The following is a 22,786-nucleotide window of genomic DNA, read 5'->3' as shown; positions in this document are numbered from 1 at the left end:
ACCAAGGTACATGCCCTTGGCCGGAATCGAACCTGGACCCTTCAATCCGCAGACCGACGCTCTATCCACTGAGTCAAACCGGTTTCGGCTATTCTTGCTTATGTTCAATTTTAAGAAGTACCCTGATCTCAGAAATGTTAAAATGGGAAAAGATATCTCTTAAAATGGGTGAAATATTCTAGCTTCAGTATTTACCACGATAAACAAATGGCTCTCAGCTCCATCATGGTGCAGGGGACCAGGCTGCACTAGGGTAGGAGAGGGGGCCACACGGACCCCTGAGAGCCATTTGGGGTAGGCAGACCGCCAACCTCATTGGGCCCCGGCTGGATCAGTCTGCTAATTCTTTGAGACAAAGTCTGGCTTTCATTGGTTTAAGCTTCAGTAAGGAAATATTTGGGTCTCTAGTGTAATGAGCATTCGCCATGGAATAATCAAAATACTAGGCTGTCTTTATTTGGCATCATCACATACACATCTTTTGTTTTTTAAATATATTTTATTGATTTTTTACAGAGAGGAAGGGAGAGAGATCGAGAGCTAGAAACATCAGTGAGAGAGAAACATCGACCAGCTGCCTCCTGCACACTCCCCACTGGGGATGTGCCGCAACCAAAGTACATGCCCTTGACCGGAATCGAACCTGGGACCTTTCAGTCCGCAGGCTGATGCTCTATCCACTGAGCCAAACCGGTTTCGGCAACATACACATCTTTTTTGTAATCTGGAAAGAAGGAGCGGAGCTTATTAGACAACGAAGCGAAGAGAATGTAGACTTAGAGAAGGTACCAGAACAAGCTTCCGAGCTGACGTTCTCCCATCTGGCCTTCCTAGGACCTCCTGGAAATGGCCCGTCGGAGCGGCCCGGCCCTTTCCTGGCGGCAGAAGCGCCCTTCGCCGTCCCGCACCCCCGAGGAGCGGGAGTGGCGCACGCAGCAGCGCTACCTGAAGGTCCTGCGGGAGGTGAAGGAGGAGTGCGGTGACACGGCCCTGTCGTCCGATGAGGAGGGTGCGTGTCCCGGGCCCTGGGAATGGCTGAGGAGCTTGCTTGTGGTTGGAGCCAGTGGTAGCCATTGATCCCCCCAGCAAAGAAGCTGTCCCGTAGCCTGTCGGGGTGGGGGTGGGGGGGTGGGTAGTGGACGCTCCTGTTAGGTGCGGCATGGCTGCACATGAGTTTTACCTGTGATGGGTACTCGGTACTGGTGTCGGTGAGCTGGGCCCTGGTGGCAGGGCTCTCCGCGGCGGGCCTGTCTGGTCCCCGTGTGCCCCTTGAGAGAACTGCTTTTCCCCCCACAGGAGAGTAGTAGTGACTGGTGGCCTGCCGCAATGCGACCCATCACTGGTGAAGTCTCTTCCCGGAAGAGCCGTTTAAATGGCCTCAGTGCTCCAGCTCGCCCGGGGAAGGGTCGGAGAGGAATGGTGGAACCCTGACCTCCCTGTTGTTGGCTTGCCCTTGTTGCACCCAAATGGCCACTTACCCAATCTCCCTGTTGGAGTCCACAGCCACGTGGGATTCACAAGAAACATTTTCTTTTGAAGATCTCAGCTCATGGCTCCCGAGCTCCCCAGCGCGCTCTCCTAGCCCCGCGGTGCCCCTGAGGGTGGTGCCCACGCTTTGCACCACAGACATGAAAACTGCAGGTGAGGACGGAGCGGCTGCGGCTGGCATTCTGGGAAATGTGCAGGGAGATGTGAGGACACCTTTGGAGGGAGGTGGGGCCAGATTCTTACCTGCCAGGAAAACAAAGCAGTGTTCTTTGGAATTGGAGACGTTTGGGTACAATTCCACTTTAAAAAATATATATATATTTTATTGATTTTTTTTACAGAGAGGAAGAGAGAGGGATAGAGAGTTAGAAACACCGATGAGAAAGAAACATCTATCAGCTGCCTCTTGCACACTCCCTACCGGGGATGTGCCCGCAGCAAAGGTACATGCCCTTGACGGGAATCGAACCTGGGACCTTTCAGTCCGCAGGCCAACGCTCTGTCACTGAGCCAAACCGGTTTCGGCTAATTCCACTTTTTTACAAGCAGGTAGGCCTGCCTGCCTTTGCTTTGAAATTTTTTCTTAGGAGCTGATCAGCTGGTATTTTGCGCTGAAGCAGAATCTTAAAACAAAATAGCAGCACTAAGGGACATTTCAATAATAGAACAAAGGGGTAACCAGGGCCATGGCAATTTCTCAGAACATCTGTGAAGTTAGGGAAGGATTTATTTATTCATTTATTTTTAAAAAATATATTTTATTGATTTTTTACAGAGAGGAGGAGAGAGGGATAGAGAGCTAGAAACATCGATGAGAGAGAAACATCGACCAGCTACCTCTTGCACACCCCCTCCTGGGGATGTGCCCGCAACCAATGTACATGCCCTTGACCGGAATCCAACCTGGGACCTTTCAGTCCGCAGACTGACGCTCTACCACTGAGCCAAACTGGTTTCGGCAAGGATTTATTTTTAATATGTTTTTATTGATTTGAGAAAGAGAGGAAGGTGTGGGGTGGGGAGAGAGACATCAGTGTGAGAAACACTGGTTGGTTGCTGCCTATATGCACCCTCACCAGGGATCGAGCCTGCCACCTGCTATTTGCCCTGACCGGAATTGAACCGGTGACCTTTAGGTGCACAGGATGACACTCAACCACTGATCCACACCGGCCAGGGCAGAGAAGAATTTTTAATTGGGATAGCAATCAGAAGAATGTTAAGAACGTTGAATGTGTTTTAGGAGCAGCTCAGTAAATGAGGTCATGGTTATTGACCAATGCATAGAAAAACTGCAGAGTCGACCCCATGACTGTTTCAAGACTGATGGTACTTACAGTACACAGCCCCTTCAGAAGGGAAGCTCAGAGACATATCTTCGTTTTGAATGTCACAGGTGACCAGAAAGATTTAGATTTCAGCATCACGTTGTGAATGACTTAGTGCATGTGGTTTGGTTCATTCCCTCTCAGATAAGATAGAGCTGGGGGACAGTGACCTGAAGATAATGCTGAAGAAGCACCATGAGAAGCGGAAACATCAGCCGGTAAGAGTGGGGGCCGGGCGTGCTCGTTAGCGGTTTTCAGTGTCCAGTCTCTGGATTGGCTATTGTGAGGAGCACACAGGTAGACGCTACCTTTCCATATTGTTAGAGGGCGGGACACCTGTAGACGGTAGTTAACACGAAAGGTGTAAGAAAACATGTTCTTTGACCTTATTTTTAGTTATTTACTTATATTTTTATTGATTTCAGAGAGGAAGGGAGAGGGGGAGAGAGAAACATCAGTGATGAGAGAGAGAGAATCACTGATGGGCTATTTCCTGCATGCTCCCCATTGCAGATCGAGCCTGCAACCCGGGCATGTGCCCTTGACCGGAATCAGACCTGGGACCCTTCAGTTAGCAGGCCAACGCTCTATCCACTGAGCCAAACCAGCTAGAGCCATGCTTTGACTTTATATAAGGCACTCTGAAAATAGTGTCTGATTTAATCTTTGCTTAAGACTGGTGTTGAATCGTACCCATTTTACCAGCGCTCAGAGGGTTGGGAGCTTGCTCTGGGCCCTACAGCTAGTCGGTGGCTGAGCCAGGGTCAGATCCTGTGTGTGCTCTGCCCACTCTTCTCTGTTTCTAAGCTCCACCTAATCAGGGTGATTCCAGTGCAGCCACATCAGAGAGCACAGTAGGGAGAGGAAGCAGTTCGCCTAAGGCAGGTGGCGAGATGGGGAGACGCCCACAGTGGAAGTCAGAACCGACTGTGTTCCCCACCTGCTCTGTGGTATTGGGCAAGTCCCTTAACTTCTCTGAATCCTGTTTTCAGACTGTGAAAACGGGTGGGGAATGTCCGGCCCTCGGGCCGAATAAGGTTGCAAAGTCATTTGGTCTGGCCCTGCCAAGGCATTAGGGGTGAATTAATTAAACGTTTAACCAAATAAAGCAGGCTAATTTTTAAGTTGATAATTTTGTATGGCCCACGAATGAGGTTATACATGTCCAAAAGGCCCCTGGCAGAAAAAAATGACCCCACCCCTGCTGTAAAACATGATCTTTAACAAGGCTATTTGAAGAACATGCAAAGTGAGGAATGTGAAAGAGCTTTATAAATGCCGTACAGTAGAAAGGTTGGCACTGGGTTCTCCTCTGCCTCATTCTGAAGAGCAGTTTTTATGTTTATAATTTTTATTCAGCATGATTTTCTTAAGTTGCACGTAACATCTATTCATCTGTTGGGTAAATTGGCAAAACGCCCAGCAGTTTGGGCTCCATATTTGGCCTCCATAACAAATCTCTGGTGTCACATCTAGGATCACCCGGACCTTTTGACGGGGGACCTGACTCTCAATGACATCATGACTCGCGTCAACGCGGGCAGGAAAGGCTCTCTAGCAGGTAAATGACGCCCTCGGTGGGCAGCCATTGTCTGGTGCTAAATTCCGTGAACCTATGTATATGTTGGAAAACAGAAATCACAGCTTGCTTCTTGCTGATAACCTTTTTTGGTTATTTGCTCTAGTGGGCTGATAGGTGGAACGTGAATATAGAATCAAAACAGCAGATCATTGATGCCTGAATAACTGTTAAAAAAATTAATTTGTAAATCACTCTTTGGGTTTGGTAAACTGAAATGTCTTGCTTTTGAGACTCTTTCTTTCTTTTGGACTCCCACATTCCCGGATGTAGAAAATGCAGTTCTGTGATTTGTGTTGCTTTTTCATCGCAGCCCTGTATGACTTGGCTGTCCTTAAGAAAAAGGTTAAGGAGAAAGAGGAGAGGAAGAAGAAGAAAATAAAAGTGATCAAATCAGAAGCAGAGGACTTGGCCGAGCCCTTGAGCGGGACGGAAGGGCTCCCGCCTCTCTCACAGGCTCCGTCTCCGCTGGCAGCGCCTGCCATCAAGGAGGAGTAAGTGAGCCACAGAGCTGACCGCGCGGGGTGGAGGATAGGCGAAGGGTGACCCAGGATTGGTGCTTGGGGTGGCCTGGTGACCGACCTGACTCTCAGTGACATCATGACTCGAGTCAACGTTGAACCATAAGCCCAGCGCCCCGGGGTTCTACCCGGGCAAGTACATAGTGTGGCCCTTTAGTGAACTCTTGTGATAGACAGGAGGCTTGGAGGGCTTACACCAGCTCGGGACGTGTTCTTGGTCCTTTTCGTCCTTACGTTTTTCCTCCTCCATCAGGCCTCTGGAAGACCTCAAGCCTTGCCTGGGAATCAATGAGATATCTTCCAGCTTCTTCTCTCTTCTCCTCGAGATCTTGCTGCTGGAGGGGCAGTCTAGCCTTCCTGTGGTAAGAGTCGTGGGAAAGTCAGACGTATATCTAAAGTTTTCACACGGTAGAAAACCTTAATGTTCTGTAGCAAGGGTGGGGAACCTTTATTTATTTTTTTTAAATTTTTTTGCCAAGTGCCATCTGGATATTTATAGCATACGAAATTATCAACTTACAAAGCACCCTGCGATATTTGGCCTAACATTTAATTAACTCACCCCTGAGGCCTTGGCAGGGTCAGACCTAATGACTTCTCGGGCCTTAGACGGCCCGTGGGCTGGACGTTCCCCACCCTGGTCTGTAGCTCGGGAAGACCTCTGGGTCGCTCCCGGAGCCCTTCGGCCGACTTGCTGTGGGCAGGCTGGACAGATCCACCAGCTTGCTGTGGCCCTCGTGGGATTGCTGGGCCCTGACTGTTCCGCCTTTGCTTTCCTGCAGCTGGAGGAGCGGGTTCTGGATTGGCAGTCCTCTCCGGCCAGCTCCCTCAATAGCTGGTTCTCTGCAGCCCCCAACTGGGCGGAGCTGGTGCTACCAGCCCTGCAGTATCTTGCTGGAGAAAGCCGAGGTAAGGTCCTTTTTTCTGGAGGGTCAGTGTCTCTCTCCCCCCACTTAGAGCCGCCCCCCCCCCCCCCCCCCACACACACACACACACACACACCGGTCTAATTCTCATAGTGAACTGCAGCTTTACTGGCTGAAACCATCATGGCTTTGCACAGTGCCAGCCTTGGAGGCCTGATACTGTGAAACATTCAAACGCTCTCAGCTCAGGGACGGCCATGTTGTTCTGCGTTGAGCACTCTGACCTGTGTGGCTGGTTCATGGAATCCATTTCTTGCAGCCGTGCCTTCCAGTTTCTCCCCATTTGTTGAATTCAAGGAGAAGACCCAGCAATGGAAATTGCTTGGTAAGTAATTCATATTACCTACCCGTGACACCAGGTCTTCGTTCTCTCATTTCCTCCCCTCAGCTTCCTTTGCCTTCCAGTCAGCAAAGGCAGTGTTAAATCTCAGGCTGTTCCGCAAAACGCTCCTTCGGGATCCCTTTTGTACTCGGGGTCCGAACTTCACCCCCTTCATCCCCTCCAGTGGATTTGGGCTCACCGGGGCTGGGTTGGACTGGCCCTTCCATTATGATGCACTCCGGTGCTGGCTAAATTTAAATGCGTTTATATTAATTGTACTTAAGGTTTTAGGTCAATTTGTAATAATGTAGTTATTTTTCTTTTCCTAAAAATGGGACTTGCTGTGGAGGATAATGTGCAGCAAGATGCCAGGCAGCTCTGAATAAGCTGCTTTAAGGCCCGGGGCCCTTGCTTTTGTTTTAAGTTTATTAAGTTCCGCTTACTGTGTAAGCTGTGAAGTGTCACCTAAAGTACTAACTTGGTGACAGTTACCCGGTGATGGGGATAAGGAAAACCAGTGTTGATTTCACGTTGGAATTCATGAACCTTTCTCTTGACACTCTTGCACAGTCTATGAGGATATATTTGGGGAGATGCAGTAGATCCATCCATTACAACATTTGTTCAGCTTTTAGGCATATCGGTGATGGTTAGGAGGAGGCCGGCAGATGGCAGGGAGGGCGTTCCGGGTGGAGGAGGCAGTGGCTCCGTGGTGTCAGGGAAGATTCGGTTCAGAGCGGTCACACAGCCTGTGCAGATCCAATTTAAATGTTGGATCTAAAATTTAAGAAGGATTTAGGTGGAGAAGCCCCAGGGCTTGGTATGACTTGGACATGGGAGAGAAAGAAGAGTGTGGGCAACACCCCTTTGCTAGGTTTGAGTTTCGTGGCTGAAGATGGTGTTTATGGAGGTGGGAGGCTATGGAAAACACCCGGACATGGGTGAGGGCGAAGGTCATGAGTTTAGTTTGGGATGTGCCGAGTTTGAGCTGCCTTTGAGGCATCTGAGTGAAGGAACTGAATAGACAGTGGTACATATGGGTTTAGAACCCAGCCCGGAGTCGAGGTAGAGAGCTGCTGGCATATTGGTATATATAGCATTTGAAGTCAGAGGCATAGGGGGAAGGTGGTAAACGAGGAGAAAAGAGAAAAGAGGGCCGAGGACTAAGCCTTGAGAGGAGGTGGAGTGGGAGGAGGTGGAGTGGTAACATGTGGAGAGGAAGCGACTCTAAGAGATTGCTGACTCTTGGAAGCCAAGCAATGAGGGTTAAGAATTGGGGAGTGGTTATTAGCCTTGATTGTTACTAAAAGGTTCAGTAGATAAAGGCTGTGGACTTGTGGACACAGAAGAAGTGAAGAATTTCTTGTGTGATTTTTAAAAAATTTTTAAAAAGTATTATTTTATTGATTTTTTTACAGAGAGGAAGGGAGAGGGATAGAGAGTTAGAAACATCGATCACCTGCCTCCTGCACACTCCCTACTGGGCATGTGCCTACAACCAAGTAAATGCCCTTGACTGGAATCGAGCCTGGCACCCTTGAGCCCGCAGGCTGACGCTCTAGCCATTGAGCCAAACGGGTTAGGGCTCGTAAGAGTGATTCTTATCAGAATGACCTGAGCTCAGGACCGGGGTGAGGGAAGGCGACTCATGCTGTCAGGTGGCGCTTGAAGTCGGCCGAGATGGGACACTTGTGCCAGCGTGGCACACATTGTAGGCCAGATAATAAGTATTGTGAGTGTGTGGGCCAGATGCTCTCTGTTGCAAAGGCCAGTGCTACAGGTCCTGACGGGTTCTCTCTCTCTCTCTCTTTCTCACAGATACAGCACGCAAGGAGAAAGTGAGATCCTAAGGAATGCCCCAGTTGGTTTCATTATTTTTTCCCTTTTGATTGTTCTAACAGGCCAGTCCCAAGACAACGAGAAGGAGTTAGCTGCGCTCTTCCAGCTGTGGCTCGAAACCAAAGACCAGGCCCTCTGCAAGGTAAGCTTTCTACAGAAATGTCAGCCTTCCTGACGGGGTGCCCAGGGCCCCAAGTCCGCCAGAATCCTGTAGTCCACGTACCTGTTCATGTTTTCCTTTCCCGCAGCAAGAAAACGAGGACAGCTCAGACGCCACCCCGCCTGTTCCTCGGGTGTGAGTATAACTCTGACAGCGGGGTTATTATACTTTAAATGCAGAAAACAAAATGCATAGAGTTGAAACCTGGTTTGTCCTACTGCCACGGCTTTTGTGACATTCCTTAGCGTGTTAGAGTTGTCGTGGGCTTGAGAGATCCTGGGGGCCCAGGGATTCTCACCTGCCTCAGCCCACCTGAGGGCACCACCCCGCCATTCAGAGAGGCTCTCTGAGGAGAGGATGCTGGATTGGGGAGAGGATGCACAGCAGGGCTTCTGAGGTGGATGTGGTCTGCCTTGTAGGTGGGCATGTTTCCCCCCCCCGAATTCCTCTCCTTCAGTTCCCATTTGAGTGTGATTCATCCAATCCATCTTCCTCACTTCACCTAAAAAGAAATTGAGGCACATGGCTAAGTGACTGGCCGGAGGTTAGGGACAGGACCAAGGCTAGAATTTAGGCCTCTTGGCCTCTAGCCCTGAGCCTTCATATCATAGCATCTCATGTGACCATTCTCTGTCTGATATGGCCCTCTTTTCTTATCCCAGGTTTGTGAGATGCCATTGACATATGATACTGTGTTGACTTGATATATGTATAGAACACATCCATCAGCTCACAGAATTACCAGTTTGTGTATGTTTGTGTGTGGTATGGTCTCTCTCAGCAACTTTCAAGTGTATAAATCAGAGTTATGAACTGTAGTCACCATGCTATACTCTAGATGCCCAGACCTTACTCTTACGGCTAGAAGTTTGTCCCTTTAACCAGCATTTCCCCGTTTCCCCATCTCCCAGCCCCCGGTAACCACCATTCTACTCCCTGCTTCTTTCTGTGAGTTTGGCTTTTGTTAGATTGCCCACATTCTTTCTGTTCCAGAAGAACTGACTATGTGGTGCGGCCCAGCACCGGGGAGGAGAAACGAGTGTTTCAGGAGCAGGTAAGACAGCCCGGCCAGAGGGGATCTCTGCGCGCTTGAGGCCGTGTGGCCAGGCCCTCCCCGATCCCATGTTCGGGAGGAAATTCACATCTTTCTCCGTAGATTCCTGCTGGGTGGGGCTTGCTTGTTAGGGGCAGAAATGGTGTCTTAATGACCTTTGCTAGTGAGGAGGGCTTTGGGGAGCATCCCTTTCCCACTGGAGCATCCCATTTCCCTCCAGTGGTCCTAGTGGAGTAGCCTCTTTCCTTCTCGTTTTAATCTCTCCTGATTGAGTGGGAGTGCTGGAGGGAACCCCCCTGATTCTGACTTAGGAGCTTGGCCTTCTCCTCTTGATAGGAGCGTTACCGGTACAGCCAGCCCCACAAGGCGTTCACCTTCCGGATGCACGGCTTCGAGTCGGTGGTAGGGCCCGTGAAGGGCGTGTTTGATAAGGAGACCTCCCTCAACAAGGCTCGGGAGCACTCCCTGCTCCGCTCCGACCGGCCCGCCTACGTCACCATCCTCTCTCTCGGTAGGTTGGCCGCTTGCTTCTTCAGGCAGCTGCACCTCACCCCCACCCCCACCCCCATCCCCACCACACACACGAGAGCTTTAGTATTTGGGAAGGAGCGTCCTGCCCCCAGAGACTTATCGTGAATCTGTGTTTCTTTCCTGAAGTCTGTGCTCCAGTTTATTCAGGAATTCATTGTTCCCAGGCCAGCTAAATAGTGAGCTCAAGTGTAGGAGTTTGCTGCCTTCAGACTGTGTTTCCTTTCCAGATGAGGTTTTTAACCTCTTTTTTGTGTGTGTGTCATGAATCTTTGGCTCTGGTGAAACAAACCTATGGACCCTCCTCAGAATTATACTTTAAATGCAGAAAACAAAATGCATAGAGTTACAAGAGAAGCTAATCATATTGAAATAGTTATTGAAATATTAAAACAAATTTCTCGTGCAGAAATATGTGTATCTTTATTATGATATTAAATGATAAGATCTAGCAGTCGGTCTTACACCTTCTGTAATTTCCAAATAGTGATGCATGGAAATGGTATTTGGAGTCGGTCTGCAGCAGCTGTAACGTGGTATGAACATACCTAAGTCTGTTACAGCATCACAGCACTGCCAGTGTATGGTGTATGGTTTGTTACCTCTGTATAGTCCTAGACGTCATGCTCAGTCTTGGCTGAGTGTGAAGAGTGTACACATAGGGAACGGCCCCTAGAGGGCAGTGTCCACCCAACTCTCAGTGAGGAAGACACCTCAGGGCATGCCACCCGCCTGAGCAAGGAGGGAAGGGTGTCCCCAGCAGTAGCTCTGCTTGATTCTTGGACTTTCCATTTTCCGGCGCCATCAGTTCGAGATGCCGCAGCTCGGCTGCCCAACGGCGAGGGCACGCGGGCGGAGATCTGCGAATTGCTCAAGGACTCCCAGTTCCTCGCACCAGATGTCACCAGCACTCAGGTAGGATGGAGAAGAGATTCTTTTTGTTTTGTTTTGTTCTCGAAATGCAATAAGGAAAAACAACGAGGATAGGAAATATAGTAACATAAATAAATTAAAAAAAAAAGACTGAAGAAGAGGAGAGCAGGGTGTCATGTGAACAGTGTTAACCTAAGATTCGACTCAGCTGCTCCACCTTCCCCAGGTCTTAGGACCTCATCCCCTTTGTTCTGGCTGCTAGGTGAACACGGTGGTGAGCGGGGCCCTGGACCGGCTGCATTATGAGAAGGACCCCTGCGTGAAGTACGACATCGGGCGCAAGCTGTGGATCTACCTGCACCGCGACAGGAGCGAGGAAGAGTTCGGTGAGTGAGGCTCGGGCAGGGTGTCCAGCTAGACTAGAGGCGCTCTGACTTTCTGCCCCAGTTCCATGATGCTTCTGGCATGTGGGCAGGACAGAACCCTAGAGCAGGACTTGGCCTTCCAGTGAGGCCCTGGGTCTTTTTTTTTTTTTTTTTTTTTAATATATTTTATTGATTTTTTTACAGAGAGGAAGAGAGAGAAGAGAGAGGAACAGAGAATTAGAAACATCGATGAGAGAGAATCATCAATGAGCTGCCTCTTGCACAGCCCCTACTGGGGATGTGCCCGCAACCAAGGTACATGCCCTTGACCGGAATCGAACCTGGGACCTCTCAGTCCGCAGGCCGATGCTCTATCCGCTGAGCCAAACGGGTTTCGCCGAGGCCCTGGCTCTGGATGGAAGCACCCTTCTCACTGCGCTGAGGCTAAACAGCCGCTGACGCTTTTCACTCTCATCCACAGAGCGGATTCACCAAGCGCAAGCGGCGGCAGCGAAAGCCAGGAAAGCCCTTCAGCAGAAACCCAAGCCCTCAGCTAAGGTGGTGAGTGACCAGCTGAGGGCCTGCCGCAGTGGTTCCAGGGCGGGTGGCGAGGCTCAGAGCACCGGGAACTAGGGCCGAGCCTGCCTCCGTGCCCCTGTGTTAAATCTGTGCGTGGATCTCTCTCTCTCTCTCTCTCTCTTTCTCTTGCCCAGAAGTCCAGCAGCAAGGAGAGTTCACTGAAGGTCCTCAGCAGCGGCCCTTCTGAGCAGAGCCAGATGAGCCTCAGCGACTCCAGCATGCCGCCCACCCCTGTCACCCCCGTGACGCCCACCACGCCAGCTCTGCCCGCCACTCCCATCTCCCCTCCACCTGTGTCGGCAGTCAGCAAGAGTGGTCCTACCACTGTGCCAGAGCCGGCGAAATCCAGCTCCAGGTAAGCTCTCCTGTCTCCTCCCGCCCTGTCCCTCCACGTCCTCTCGGCGCGTCCTAAGCTGGTTGTGTCTGTCTCCCCTTTTCTTCCTCCCAGTGTCCTTCTGGTCTCCTCGCCAACGATGCCACAGCTGGGAACCATGCTCTCCCCAGCCGCCAGCCAGACACCGCCAAGCTCTCAGGCCGCCGCCCGTGTCGTGAGCCACTCCAGCTCGGCGGGCCTCCCCCAGGTACGGGTGGTGGCCCAGCCTGGCCTTCCTGCTGTCACCCAGCAGTCAGCGGGGCCAGCACAGACACTGCCGCCGATCCCAGCAGGCCCACAGATCCGCGTGCCAGCCACCGCTACGCAGACCAAGGTCGTGCCCCAGGTAAGCGGGGACTGCGGACCCAGAGCTGGGCACTGAGTCCCGTGGGCAGGATGGGTAAGCTGCTGCTGCTGTTTATGCCAGCTCGGTCACTGTCCACAGCTGGGAGTGCTTGGACAAGCTGTGCTTCAGTGTAAATTGTACTTGACACGTTGAGGATCAGAACTTCTGAGAAGTTGGTTGGTTTACCCAGGATGGTACCGTTAGGCCCCTCGCAGAGCTGGGGTTAAATCCAGGCCTGCGATTCAAAATCTGGGACTCCTCCCCCTGTGCCTTTAGTCTCAGCCACGCCACTAGCTAGTTGTGTGATTCTAAAGCAAAGCCTTATCTTTGCCTCAGTCTCCTCTGCTACAAAATGGGCATGATATCTGTCCTTGGTGTAGGATGAGGTGTTAAGTGTGGAGGCAGTCTGAAAGTGAAAGATGCTGCACCGAGCAGGAACGTCACAGTGTCGCTGTAGGGAGCAGGGAGCGTGAGTGCTGCTCCGCGAGAAGCACCTCTGGAGGCACACTTGGTGGGTGGGTGGCGGCCTGGGCGGCCTCGTCGTCTCTAATCAAGCTCTTGGCCTCATGCTCTGAACCAGACAGTCATGGCCACCGTCCCAGTCAAAGCTCAGACCGCAGCGGCCACTGTGCAGCGGCCGGGAGCCGGGCAGACGGGACTCACGGTGACCAGTCTCCCTGCCACCGCCAGCCCTGCGAGCAAGCCAGCCACCAGCTCTCCCGGCAGCTCTGCCCCGAGCGGGTCCACAGCCACCGTCATTCAGAATGTGAGCGGGCAGAACATCATCAAGCAGGTAGGTGGGGCCGCCCTCCGGCCCGAGCAGAGGACAGTGCTGAGCGTGGTGACTCGTGATCGTGACCCTCAGTTCACAGGTATTTCCGGTTCCATTCCCGCCAAGGGCAGTGCCGGCTCTGCGGGCGCTCAGAGATTTCTTTGCTCCTCTCCCTGTAATTCAGCATGTAGTAGCTGAGTTTGGAGGAGCCTCTCCATGAATTGATTGCGTTAAGATCCTGGGATATGTCTTCACATGCTTTATCAGCATTTCAGTTTATTACTAGTAAAAAAGCATATATTTGTGCTTTCGTGGTTGTGCACATGGCAAGGGTAACCATTGAGCTTCAAAGAATTGGGCAAAATGCAACGAGTGCCTGCACCGTGCCAAGCATATTATATTCATTAAATAATTTAATACTCAGAACAACGTGGGGCAGGCACTTAGCCCATTTTTATAGCTGAAATGGAACCACATAACGATGAAGGAACATTGTTCTTCATTAAATATTTATTAGTATTTTTTGTGTGCTGGGCGCTGTCTGGAGCGTTGGCGGGTTAGCGGTGTGTTGCACAAAGTCCCTCTCTCATGGAGCCAGCTCTCCCATGGAGCTGGGAGATGGTGCCCCCCGGGGCAGGTGTGGGAGGTGAGAGCAGCAGTAGCAGGGGAGGGAGAGCGCATGTGCTGTGAGCTGGGGCGATCGGAGGCCTGGAGGAGCTGGCGTTTGAGAGGAGCGAGGCGGACAGTGTGCTGTGTTACAGACAGCTGGAGGTGAGCCACGCCAGGAATGGGCAGGGCCAGTGCAGCCGTCTTGAGTCAGGAACCTGTTTGAGGACCAGCAGGAAGCCCGTGTGGCTGAGGCCTCGTGAGCAAGTGCAGAAGTGTTGGAAAATGGCTTCTGGAGAGGTTGCTGGTTCAGTTGTGTCGTGCTTTGATTTTAATTCAAAGGTGACGGGGAACCTTTGAGAGATTGTGACTCAGGATGTCCTGACTTGTTTTACACTAAAGAAAGGCCTGGCTGCTCTGATGAATGGTCTTAGGGGCAAGAGCAGAAGCAGGGAGATCAGGCCGGGGGCCGCTGCATTGGTCCCCGTGAGGGCTAACACTGGCCTCCTGTGAACGGTCGTCGCAGGGGGAGAAGGGCTGGGCTCTGAATGGAGGGTTCAATGTAGAGTCAGTGTGATTTCCTGGTGGCTTGTGGGGTCTGGGAGAAGGGAGTCCGTGGGTTTTGGCCAGAGTGACTGAGCAGATAGCGACATCATTCTCTGAGATGGAAACCCAGGTGCAAGACGAAGGCAAGAGAGAGAGAGGGTGCCTCGTAAATGAGCGTGTGCATCAGGCGTGTGAGACGCGTGATGGGAGGCCTGGGAACTGACACCACCTGGGGGTGGGTCATGCGTGAACTTGACTGGGTCCAGTGGCTTGGTGCCTTTTTGGGAATGTGTTCAAGAGGCAAGGAAATGGAGATGTGAAGGTAGAGACTTTTCAGAGTAATTTTGCCTTTGCAGAGAGCAGAGGACTGGGCTGCCGTGGAGATGCAAGGGGAGCGGAGCTGGGGAGGGGGATTGGGGTGAAGCGAGGGTCTGTGGTCCAGGATGGGAAATGCGTTCCTGGGTGGTGGTGTCCAGCAGAGAGGGGACAATGGCTCATGTGACAGAGCAAGTCCCCGAGGCCAGAAGGGCTGCGCTTACTACACGTGGCGCTTGGCCACGCTGCTGCTCTCTCCACATGGAGGCTGGCACAACCCTAAGTAGACCTTTTTAGGACGGTAGCGGAAATGTGAATCTGTATTATTAGGTAATAATACTAGGTGTTTTTTAATTTTTTATTTAAAAAGCTCTTTTCTAGGTTAGAGATAGGTACAGAAGTATTGATCAGCAAAGCACTATCAGTTTACTTAAAAATATTTTCACTCCTCTTTCTCTCTGCCTGCCCCCAACTTTTGAAGTTGGGTGATAGGTACATGGGTTTGTTACACTGTTCTCTTCTTTTGTGAGTATCTATCATATTTAAAAACGAAAAGCTAGAGAAATACATGAGACACAAATGGAGGTTTGCCTAACTGTGCCGTGTAACCAGTGCAGCACCGTGGATCCCTCGGTCAGTGCCGTTTCTCCCCACCAGGTGGCGATCACGGGGCAGCTTGGTGTGAAGCCCCAGACAGGCAACAGCATCCCACTCACCGCCACTAACTTCCGCATCCAGGGCAAGGACGTGTTGCGCCTGCCACCCTCTTCCATCACCACAGATGCCAAAGGCCAGACGGTCCTGCGGATCACACCGGACATGATGGCCACGCTGGCCAAGTCCCAGGTGACCACAGTCAAACTGACCCAGGACCTCTTTGGGACAGGAGGCGGCACGGCAGGCAAAGGCATCTCTGCTACCTTACACGTCACTTCCAACCCCGTCCACGCCACGGACAGCCCCGCCAAGGCCAGCTCCGCCAGTGCCCCCGCGCCCACCCCAACGGGCACCACCGTGGTCAAAGTGACTCCGGACCTCAAGCCTGCGGAAGGCTCGGGGTCGGCTTTTCGCCTGATGCCCGCACTCGGGGTGAGCGTGGCCGACCAGAAGGGGAAGAGCACAGTGGCCTCGTCAGAAGCAAAGCCAGCCGCCACCATCCGCATCGTGCAGGGCCTGGGCGTGATGCCGCCCAAGGCCGGCCAGACCATCACCGTGGCAGCCCATGCCAAGCCAGGGTCCTCGGTGGCCAGCGGGTCTGGAACTGTTCACACGTCAGCCGTGTCCCTGCCCAGCATGAACGCTGCTGTGTCCAAGACTGTGGCCGTGGCCTCGGGGGCCGCAAGCACCCCCATCAGCATCGGCACGGGAGCCCCCACCGTGCGGCAGGTGCCCGTCAGCACCACGGTGGTTTCCACGTCCCAGGCTGTGAGTACCATTGGGGTGGGCACAACTAACCCTTCCACCAGGGACTTCTCCTCTTAGGAACGGAAATGTCTGTACCCCTATTTGACCCAAACTAATTTATGAAAGCAGACACGCATACAGTCTTAGAGAATATTAAAGCCTCCCAGAAGTTTGGGGAGTAAAATACAAAGTTTCTTTCACCCCCTCGCTCTCCCATCGTGAGGAGGGTGTTTGGCATTTGTCCGTCTAGTCCTTTCCCAGAGCATCTTCACACATGCAGACATAGTTAAAAAATCCCGTGAGAGACCTTAGTCTATATATTGTTCTATGCTTTGTCTTATCTATTTAAAAAGATGTCTTGAGGGTTATGCTAGGTCCTCCACAGATCCTGACTGCAGCCTTCTTTATGACACCAAGGTAGCCCATAGAAGGGATGTGTTGTAATCACTCTTCTTGTAAAGAGAGCGTTTTCATCGTTACAGCCAGCGCGGCAGCGAATGCTTGGGAGTGCATATGTGAACACGTAGAAGCATTTCTGGAGCCGAGGGGGGTAGCCCGGCCACGCAGGTGCACACTCTGGGGGTGTTGATACTCCACTTGTGCTCCCCGAAAAGCCGTAGCAGCTTTTAGTCCAACCAGCAAGACTCCTGGCTTCACCAGGGCCGGTAGCACGTGTTGTTTGGACTGTATGGCTCTCTTACTCCTGAGAGAGTCCTTTTTCTGTTTGTGTCCCTGGTCTGTAGTGAGGTTGAGCATCCAGTCTTGAGCAGACTGCCGCGCTCTCTAGCAGATAAATCATTGCCAGTTTTCTTTGGGGTTTTTTGTTTTTTCATAATTTGAGTGACTCTTTTTATCTTTGGGTGTTCTGTGTGGAAAGTATTTTCTTCCCCTCTGTCATTTAAAAAAAATTTTTTTATTGATTTTTTTAGAGAAAGGGGAAGGGAGAGGGAGAGAGAGAGAGACATCAATGAGAGAAACATCGTTGATCAGCTACCTCCTGCTAGCCCTCTTTTGGGGATTGAGCGGGCAACTGGGCATGTGCCCTGCCCCGGAATTGAACCAGTGACCTACTGGTTCATGGGTCAACTCTCAACCTCTAAGCCACACTGGCTGGGTTCCCTCTGTCACTTTTTAATCTTGGAGCCCTTTGCTCTACAGGTATTTTATCTGATTGGCTCTGTATCAACATTTCTTTTATGGTTCCTGGGTTTTATGTCTTTTGCCTTTCTTACCCCAGGGTTATAAAGATATCAGCTTGTATTTTCATAAAACATTTTCAGAGTTTTAAGAGAGGTATAGCCAATAAGTCATTTGAAGTATAATTTTGTGAATAGCCTGTGGTTTTTCAAATTATTCCAACATGACTAATTTACTGCTTCCCATTAACTCCAAGTGCTACATTTATCCTAAACCCAATTCTCATGTCAACATAGGCGTGTTTCTGGATGCTTCTGTGTCCATTTAGCTTCTACAATAGATCAGGAGCACTGCTGTGTATTTTATATGGGCAGAGAAAAACATAGTTTCCCTTTTCTAAACAAGCTATGTAGTAAAACCTCAATAGTTAGGGTAAAAGCCGTAGTGATGGAGGAAGGCAGGCATATATATACATTAGTAAAACCACCAGCCAATAAACCCTGATTCGGAGTATGGCTTAAAAGGAAATGTCTAGGTCCTCAGGTCTCAGAAGTCAGAAGAAAGAAACGGCTTACTAGACCCACTTCTGTTTCCCCTGAATCCTTCTCGTAACAGGGAGAGCTCCTGTCAGTGGCATCTCCCCTATCATAATTGATCGGGATAAAAACCAGGCTGGGGCAGAAGGAGGTTTACAGTTGTTTGTATGGAAAAGAATATAGTAACTAATACACAATATACAAGTATGAACTGTTTGGCATGCTCACAACTGTAAACATACCCCTCCACCCCACGCTGTGACCAGAGAGCGTCCAGTGGGATAGGAAGTATTGCCTCTTGGTCAGCTGTCGGGAGGCTGGCTCGGGAAGGGACATTTCCGGTGGGTGTACTGGTGGTCTGAAATGTCCTTAAGAAACTAAGACTTGAAGAAAGGAAAACCACACGTCAGTCCACCCGAGGCGCCATTCTGCTGCCTGTTGGCGTTTTTCCATGCTTTCCAGTGGGCTACTCTGAGTGCCCGACTTCAGAACCAGCTGCCCATAGGACATGCCGATGCCCTTTCTTGGCAGCCTAGCAGACCATCCCTCTTGAATAATTAAAAGAGGAAGGGAGAGAGAGAGAGAGAGAAACATCAGTGAGGAGAATCATTGGTCAGCTTCCTCCTGCAGGCCCCCATTGGGCAAGCCCACAACCCGGGCACGTGCCCTGACTGGGAATCCAACTGTGACATCCTGGTTCATAGGTCAACGCTCAACCACTGAACCCACGCCAGCCGGGCGTTATCAGCTTTGGGTTGGGCTTTTCACTTGGCTGACTTTGTTGCTGGTGTCCTTTGCTCACCTCCTTATCTCTGGAGGAAGCGGAAGACACCTGGACAGTGTAGCCGTCCCCCTGGGGCACACCCTGCAGTGTTCCAGCGAAGCAGCAGCTGTGCACCTGCTAGTGTGAACTCCTAGTGCACCTGCTGTGTGAACTCCGAGTGCCCCTGTCCCCGCTCCCACTGGTTCCGACAGCTGCTGAGCGCCATGGGTCGGGGGCGACACAGATGAGTAAGGCTGCCCTCTCGGAGCTCGGAAGGGAACACACATCCTCCTCTGTGGGTTAGGAACACGTTTAATCCTGACGACAGCTGGATTGTCTGCTGCTGTAGGCAGCATGAAAGGATAGCGATCAGGCGGCCCCTCCGTATAGCACAGGCGCCCTGAACCACAGTGTGTGACGGCTGTTTTCATGAGGCCTCCCTGGGCTGTACCACAGGAACGCAGGGGCCCTCAGAGCACAGGCGGCGAGAGCCTCTGGCTCTGGCCCCTCGGCTCAGCCCCGGAGGGGACACTGGTCTCCTCACCTGTGTCCCATACACTGGCTCCTCCTCCTCCTCCTCCAGGGGAAGCTGCCGACGCGGATCACGGTCCCCCTCTCTGTGATCAGCCAGCCTATGAAGGGCAAGAGTGTGGTCACAGCCCCCATCATCAAAGGCAATCTCGGAGCCAAGTAAGTGCCATCGGGAGGGAGGGCAGGGCTTCCGGGGGGCTCCCTGTTGCCAGGGAGGGAGGAGGGTGGGAGGCGTCTGGTTTCCGGGGGCTCGCTCCGGGTACCTCTCCTTGGTTGTGCTCAACAAGGTGTATTGAGCAGCCAGGATCGTTTTAGGTGTGGGGGGTACAGCAGTGATTAAAAGAGACAAAAGTCCATGCTGGGGAGCGAAATAGTAAAGTGAAATACTTTGTGGACGGTAAGGCGTACTATGAAGAAAAAGCAAGGAAGGGGACAGGCAGTGCCATCAGCAGTTTGGACTGCGGCTGCTGGGAAGGCCTCACGTTTTTTGAGCTCGGTGGTGTAAATCAGAGGGCAGCTTGTTGGAGCCTGGGCTTCCGTGGCACTGACTGAAACGGGGCAGGGAGAAAGGATGCGATGGGATCATTCTGATGGTCTCAGGGCAGCAGTGTGGGGCAGGGGATTCTTGGCAAAAGGGCACGCCTCCCTGGAGCCTGTTCATTATTCCTGCTGATCAAGGTCTGGAGATCAGGGTCATTTTAGCCAAAGCACTGGGGCCTTGGGCTCGCCGTGGGAAGCATAGAAGGTGGAACCAGGTCCCCAGGTTTCCTTCCTTGCGTGGCCTGATTCTGGCGGGAGCTAATGCCCTGTCTTGCTTTCCATCCACAGCCTCGGTGGGTTGGGCCGCAACATCATCCTCACCACCATGCCAGCGGGCACCAAGCTCATTGCCGGCAACAAGCCTGTGAGCTTCCTCACTGCCCAGCAGCTGCAACAACTCCAGCAGCAGGGCCAGGCCACCCAGGTGAGGCCAGGCGCGCCACGGGCCACTCCGGGTTCTCTCCTCTCCTCTGCTGGCCGCTCCCAGCCCTTGAGCCTATTGGCAAGCTGCTGACCCGACGTTCCCTTTGCAAACAGGTGCGCATCCAGACTGTCCCCGCGTCCCACCTCCAGCAGGGAACAGCCTCGACTTCCTCCAAAGCGGTCTCCACGGTGGTTGTGACCACAGCTCCGTCTCCTAAGCAGGCACCTGAGCAGCAGTGACTCTGAGAAGCAGCTTCCGTCAAAGCCCAGGCCTGCTCCGCCCTGCAGGCCGACAGGAAGGGTGCAGGGAGGTCCCTCCTTCCTCTGAGCTCTCGTCTCAGGCAGGCCCGCGGAGGGCTGGCGGCCACGGGGCTGCCGTCTGCTGCCACCCCCCGCCCCCCCCGAGGAGGACACTGAGGAAGGCTTACTCCAGGTCTGTTGCGGACGGACCCAGGGACTGTGTGAGGTCAGTGGGTCACACAAGCTGGGGGGAGCGCAGACAGCGACCACGCCGTTCTGTACGTGGCTCGTACCTCTCAGCGTGGGGGTCTTCTCCGTGACGAGTGGTCTGGATAGGAGTTTTGTCTCCAGAAATTTTTATGTAACTTATTTTTTTTTTAAGAGCCTATTGTACATCTTTGTCAAATAGAAACCTGGGCGTTAGCCCCCTAAACGGATTCATTCTTTTGGCCAGAATGTGAGAAAGGCAGGATTCTAGTAAGTTGGCTGACTTGGATAACTCCATGGAGAGGCACTAAAATGGGAAAGAAACACAGGAAGTGGGATTGTGTGGATTCTCTGATATGGGACTAGTTGGGCACTGCCTCTTAAGGTGGGGTGTCAGGATCCCGGCTGTGGGCTGTTCTCTCCCTGCTGGCTGTCCTCAGCAAGTCTGCTCACACACGCCGGGGCCGGCGGGCACAGCAGGTGGATGCCAGCAGGGACGCTGCTCTTGCAGCACAAACCGTGTTTCATATTTCAGTTCAGAGACTCTGTATTCTGCTTTGCTCCAGAACAAGAGTCAGCGAGCCACTGCCCTTAGGCTGGCTTCCCGTTTTTGTAAATAAAGTTTTATTGGAACACGGCCCAGGCCCACGCGTTTATGTATTGTCTATGGCTGCTTTCAGTTAGAATAGAAGCAGAACTGAATAGATGCCACATGGCCCGCAAGTTTAAAATACTTTGTGTGTGGTTAAGTAAAACTTCGCTGACTTTTATTCCAGAGACGGGTGTCCCTCCTGGATAGCACCAACCGAAAGGTGAGTGTAGGTATACAAGTTATTTAATCCTGGCTGTTTCCTCGTTCTCTGCCCCACCAAGCTACAGGCAGAGAGCTGGGCATGCTGCTTCAATGAAAGCACTGGTTGGTGCTTTCTGTGTCGGAGCAAAGCCTTTCTGCAGGGCCAGAGCTTCCCTGACTCCTGAAAGGACACAGATGACTAAAAAGGTATTTTAATCTGTTGAAGTCTAGCGCTGATACTTTACGGAGTCTGCGTGCGGAAGTGGATCAGATGGGGTTGGAGTGGCCTGCTTCAGAGGGTGGGAGTGGAGGGATCGGGCAAGTTGTTGAGGGGCAGACGCCTTTCGATGGCTTGGTGGTTGTAGGGACATCTCATTGGATTCCTAAGGAAGTTGTGTGAACCAGTTACCCTGTTTTAACTGGGAGGAAATCCGCATTTCAGCTGGAGTTAGAGAACCAAGATGTAAGTCCAGTCTTTGGATTCTAAGTCAGGTGCCCTTTCTGCCGCCTTCCTAAGAAGGGAGTGGCCGTGATGTGTTGTGGTGAGACTTGGGGACGATCCAGAGCTGAGGGTGGTAAGTCTGGATTACGGAGGACAGGTGAACCGGCCGTGGCAGGATTGAGCTCGGGAGGAGAGTGGAGAGCTGGACAGGAATGGATGGGAAATGGCCAGAGGTGGGACTGCAGTGAGGAGACACTGTTCCTCCCGGCTAAAGGCGGCTGCACCTGCTATTTCGTAATACTCTGGTATTTGCATGGCATTGCTCCCTGGAGTCACATTGCACATGGAAGGTTCATGTGACAGGCTCCGAGTGAGAAACAGGTAGAAATTTGAGGAATCCTGTCTTGGGTGTTGACTGCTGGTTAAAATACACTTCCTCTGAATTTATTTAATGATTTCATAAAAGTTCTGGCATTCAGCCCCAACCCCACCCCACCCTGTTATTGACTGAAGTTACTGACCGCTCCTTTTCTTAGTGGCTGCAGACTGACATCGGAAGGGAACAGGGCATGGCTGAGCCCCGGGAAGTGAGATGGGTCCTGGCCAGCCTGTCGGTGGAGTACACACCGGAACCCCCCCCCTTGGAGTTGTTCAGGTGACGTCACCAGCATTTGCACCGAACGTGGGTCCTAGGGGCACACCTGGGGCCATGAGAGATGTGGTGGCTCCAGGGGCATTTGGGGGGACAATTCCAGAAGGATCTTTGAGCCTCTGGTGGACAGAAGTTGACAAAATTATTCCAACCGTGTGTCTAAGACCAGATTTGGTGCGTAGCGTTGTGAGGGGTTTGTATTGTAGCCAAGAATGTTTATGTTAGTGGTCATTTCTGTGACGGTGTCCCAGCCATGCTGGGAGGAGCATTAGAGTAAACTTGGATGTTTTATATTGGATCCTCAACCTCACTCCCTTTAATTCAAAATGGAGAGCATTGCTTTGAAAGACCCAGAGTAGGTTCCTCCTTCCCATCTCCAGTCCCCGAGGGAAGGACATGTTTTACATTAATTGCCAATAATGGGTCCTTTAGTACTCGTTGAAAGGAGGTTGGGTTTTATTCAGCCGGCAAACCAAAGTGGACTGCCTCTCAGTATTAAGTCTGAGTTTTCAAGGAGCTCATTCTCCTCCTGGAGGCTGTGCCTCCAGCTCTAAGTGATGGCTGAGCAAGGGAGGTGCTGAGCGTAACTTTTCTCCCA

The 22,786-nt window shown here is 51.9% G+C and overlaps 1 protein-coding gene across 4 annotated transcripts in view; it reads left to right on the top strand.

The window, feature by feature from the left end:
- Positions 1-20,939, top strand: part of NFRKB (nuclear factor related to kappaB binding protein) — a 29,655-nt gene extending 8,716 nt beyond the window's left edge. Inside the window, exons 6-27 of one of the 4 annotated variants that reach the window (XM_084868263.1) lie at positions 835-1,009; positions 1,540-1,641; positions 2,961-3,034; positions 4,293-4,377; positions 4,709-4,889; positions 5,170-5,278; positions 5,699-5,825; positions 6,102-6,167; positions 8,066-8,145; positions 8,252-8,298; positions 9,160-9,217; positions 9,554-9,728; positions 10,554-10,660; positions 10,881-11,004; positions 11,465-11,544; positions 11,697-11,917; positions 12,011-12,281; positions 12,862-13,074; positions 15,178-15,945; positions 18,944-19,050; positions 19,720-19,855; positions 19,969-20,939. In XM_084868263.1, coding sequence (XP_084724389.1) covers positions 835-1,009; positions 1,540-1,641; positions 2,961-3,034; positions 4,293-4,377; positions 4,709-4,889; positions 5,170-5,278; positions 5,699-5,825; positions 6,102-6,167; positions 8,066-8,145; positions 8,252-8,298; positions 9,160-9,217; positions 9,554-9,728; positions 10,554-10,660; positions 10,881-11,004; positions 11,465-11,544; positions 11,697-11,917; positions 12,011-12,281; positions 12,862-13,074; positions 15,178-15,945; positions 18,944-19,050; positions 19,720-19,855; positions 19,969-20,094 — 3,432 coding nt within the window. In that variant the 3' untranslated portion in view covers positions 20,095-20,939. Of the gene's footprint in view, positions 1-834; positions 1,010-1,503; positions 1,642-2,960; positions 3,035-4,292; positions 4,378-4,708; positions 4,890-5,169; positions 5,279-5,698; positions 5,826-6,101; positions 6,168-8,065; positions 8,146-8,251; positions 8,299-9,156; positions 9,218-9,553; positions 9,729-10,553; positions 10,661-10,880; positions 11,005-11,464; positions 11,545-11,696; positions 11,918-12,010; positions 12,282-12,861; positions 13,075-15,177; positions 15,946-18,943; positions 19,051-19,719; positions 19,856-19,968 lie in introns of all 4 variants that reach the window. The other 3 variants (XM_084868262.1, XM_084868261.1, XM_084868260.1) reach the window with 3 other exon arrangements.
- Positions 20,940-22,786: the final 1,847 nt, after the last annotated feature.

This window comes from Pipistrellus hanaki (assembly GCF_964339955.1).
Source record: "Pipistrellus hanaki genome assembly, chromosome: 19".
Lineage (NCBI taxonomy): Eukaryota > Metazoa > Chordata > Mammalia > Chiroptera > Vespertilionidae > Pipistrellus > Pipistrellus hanaki.
The sequence above is the reverse complement of the archived record's forward strand: the minus strand, read 5'-3'. Positions and strand labels throughout refer to the sequence as shown.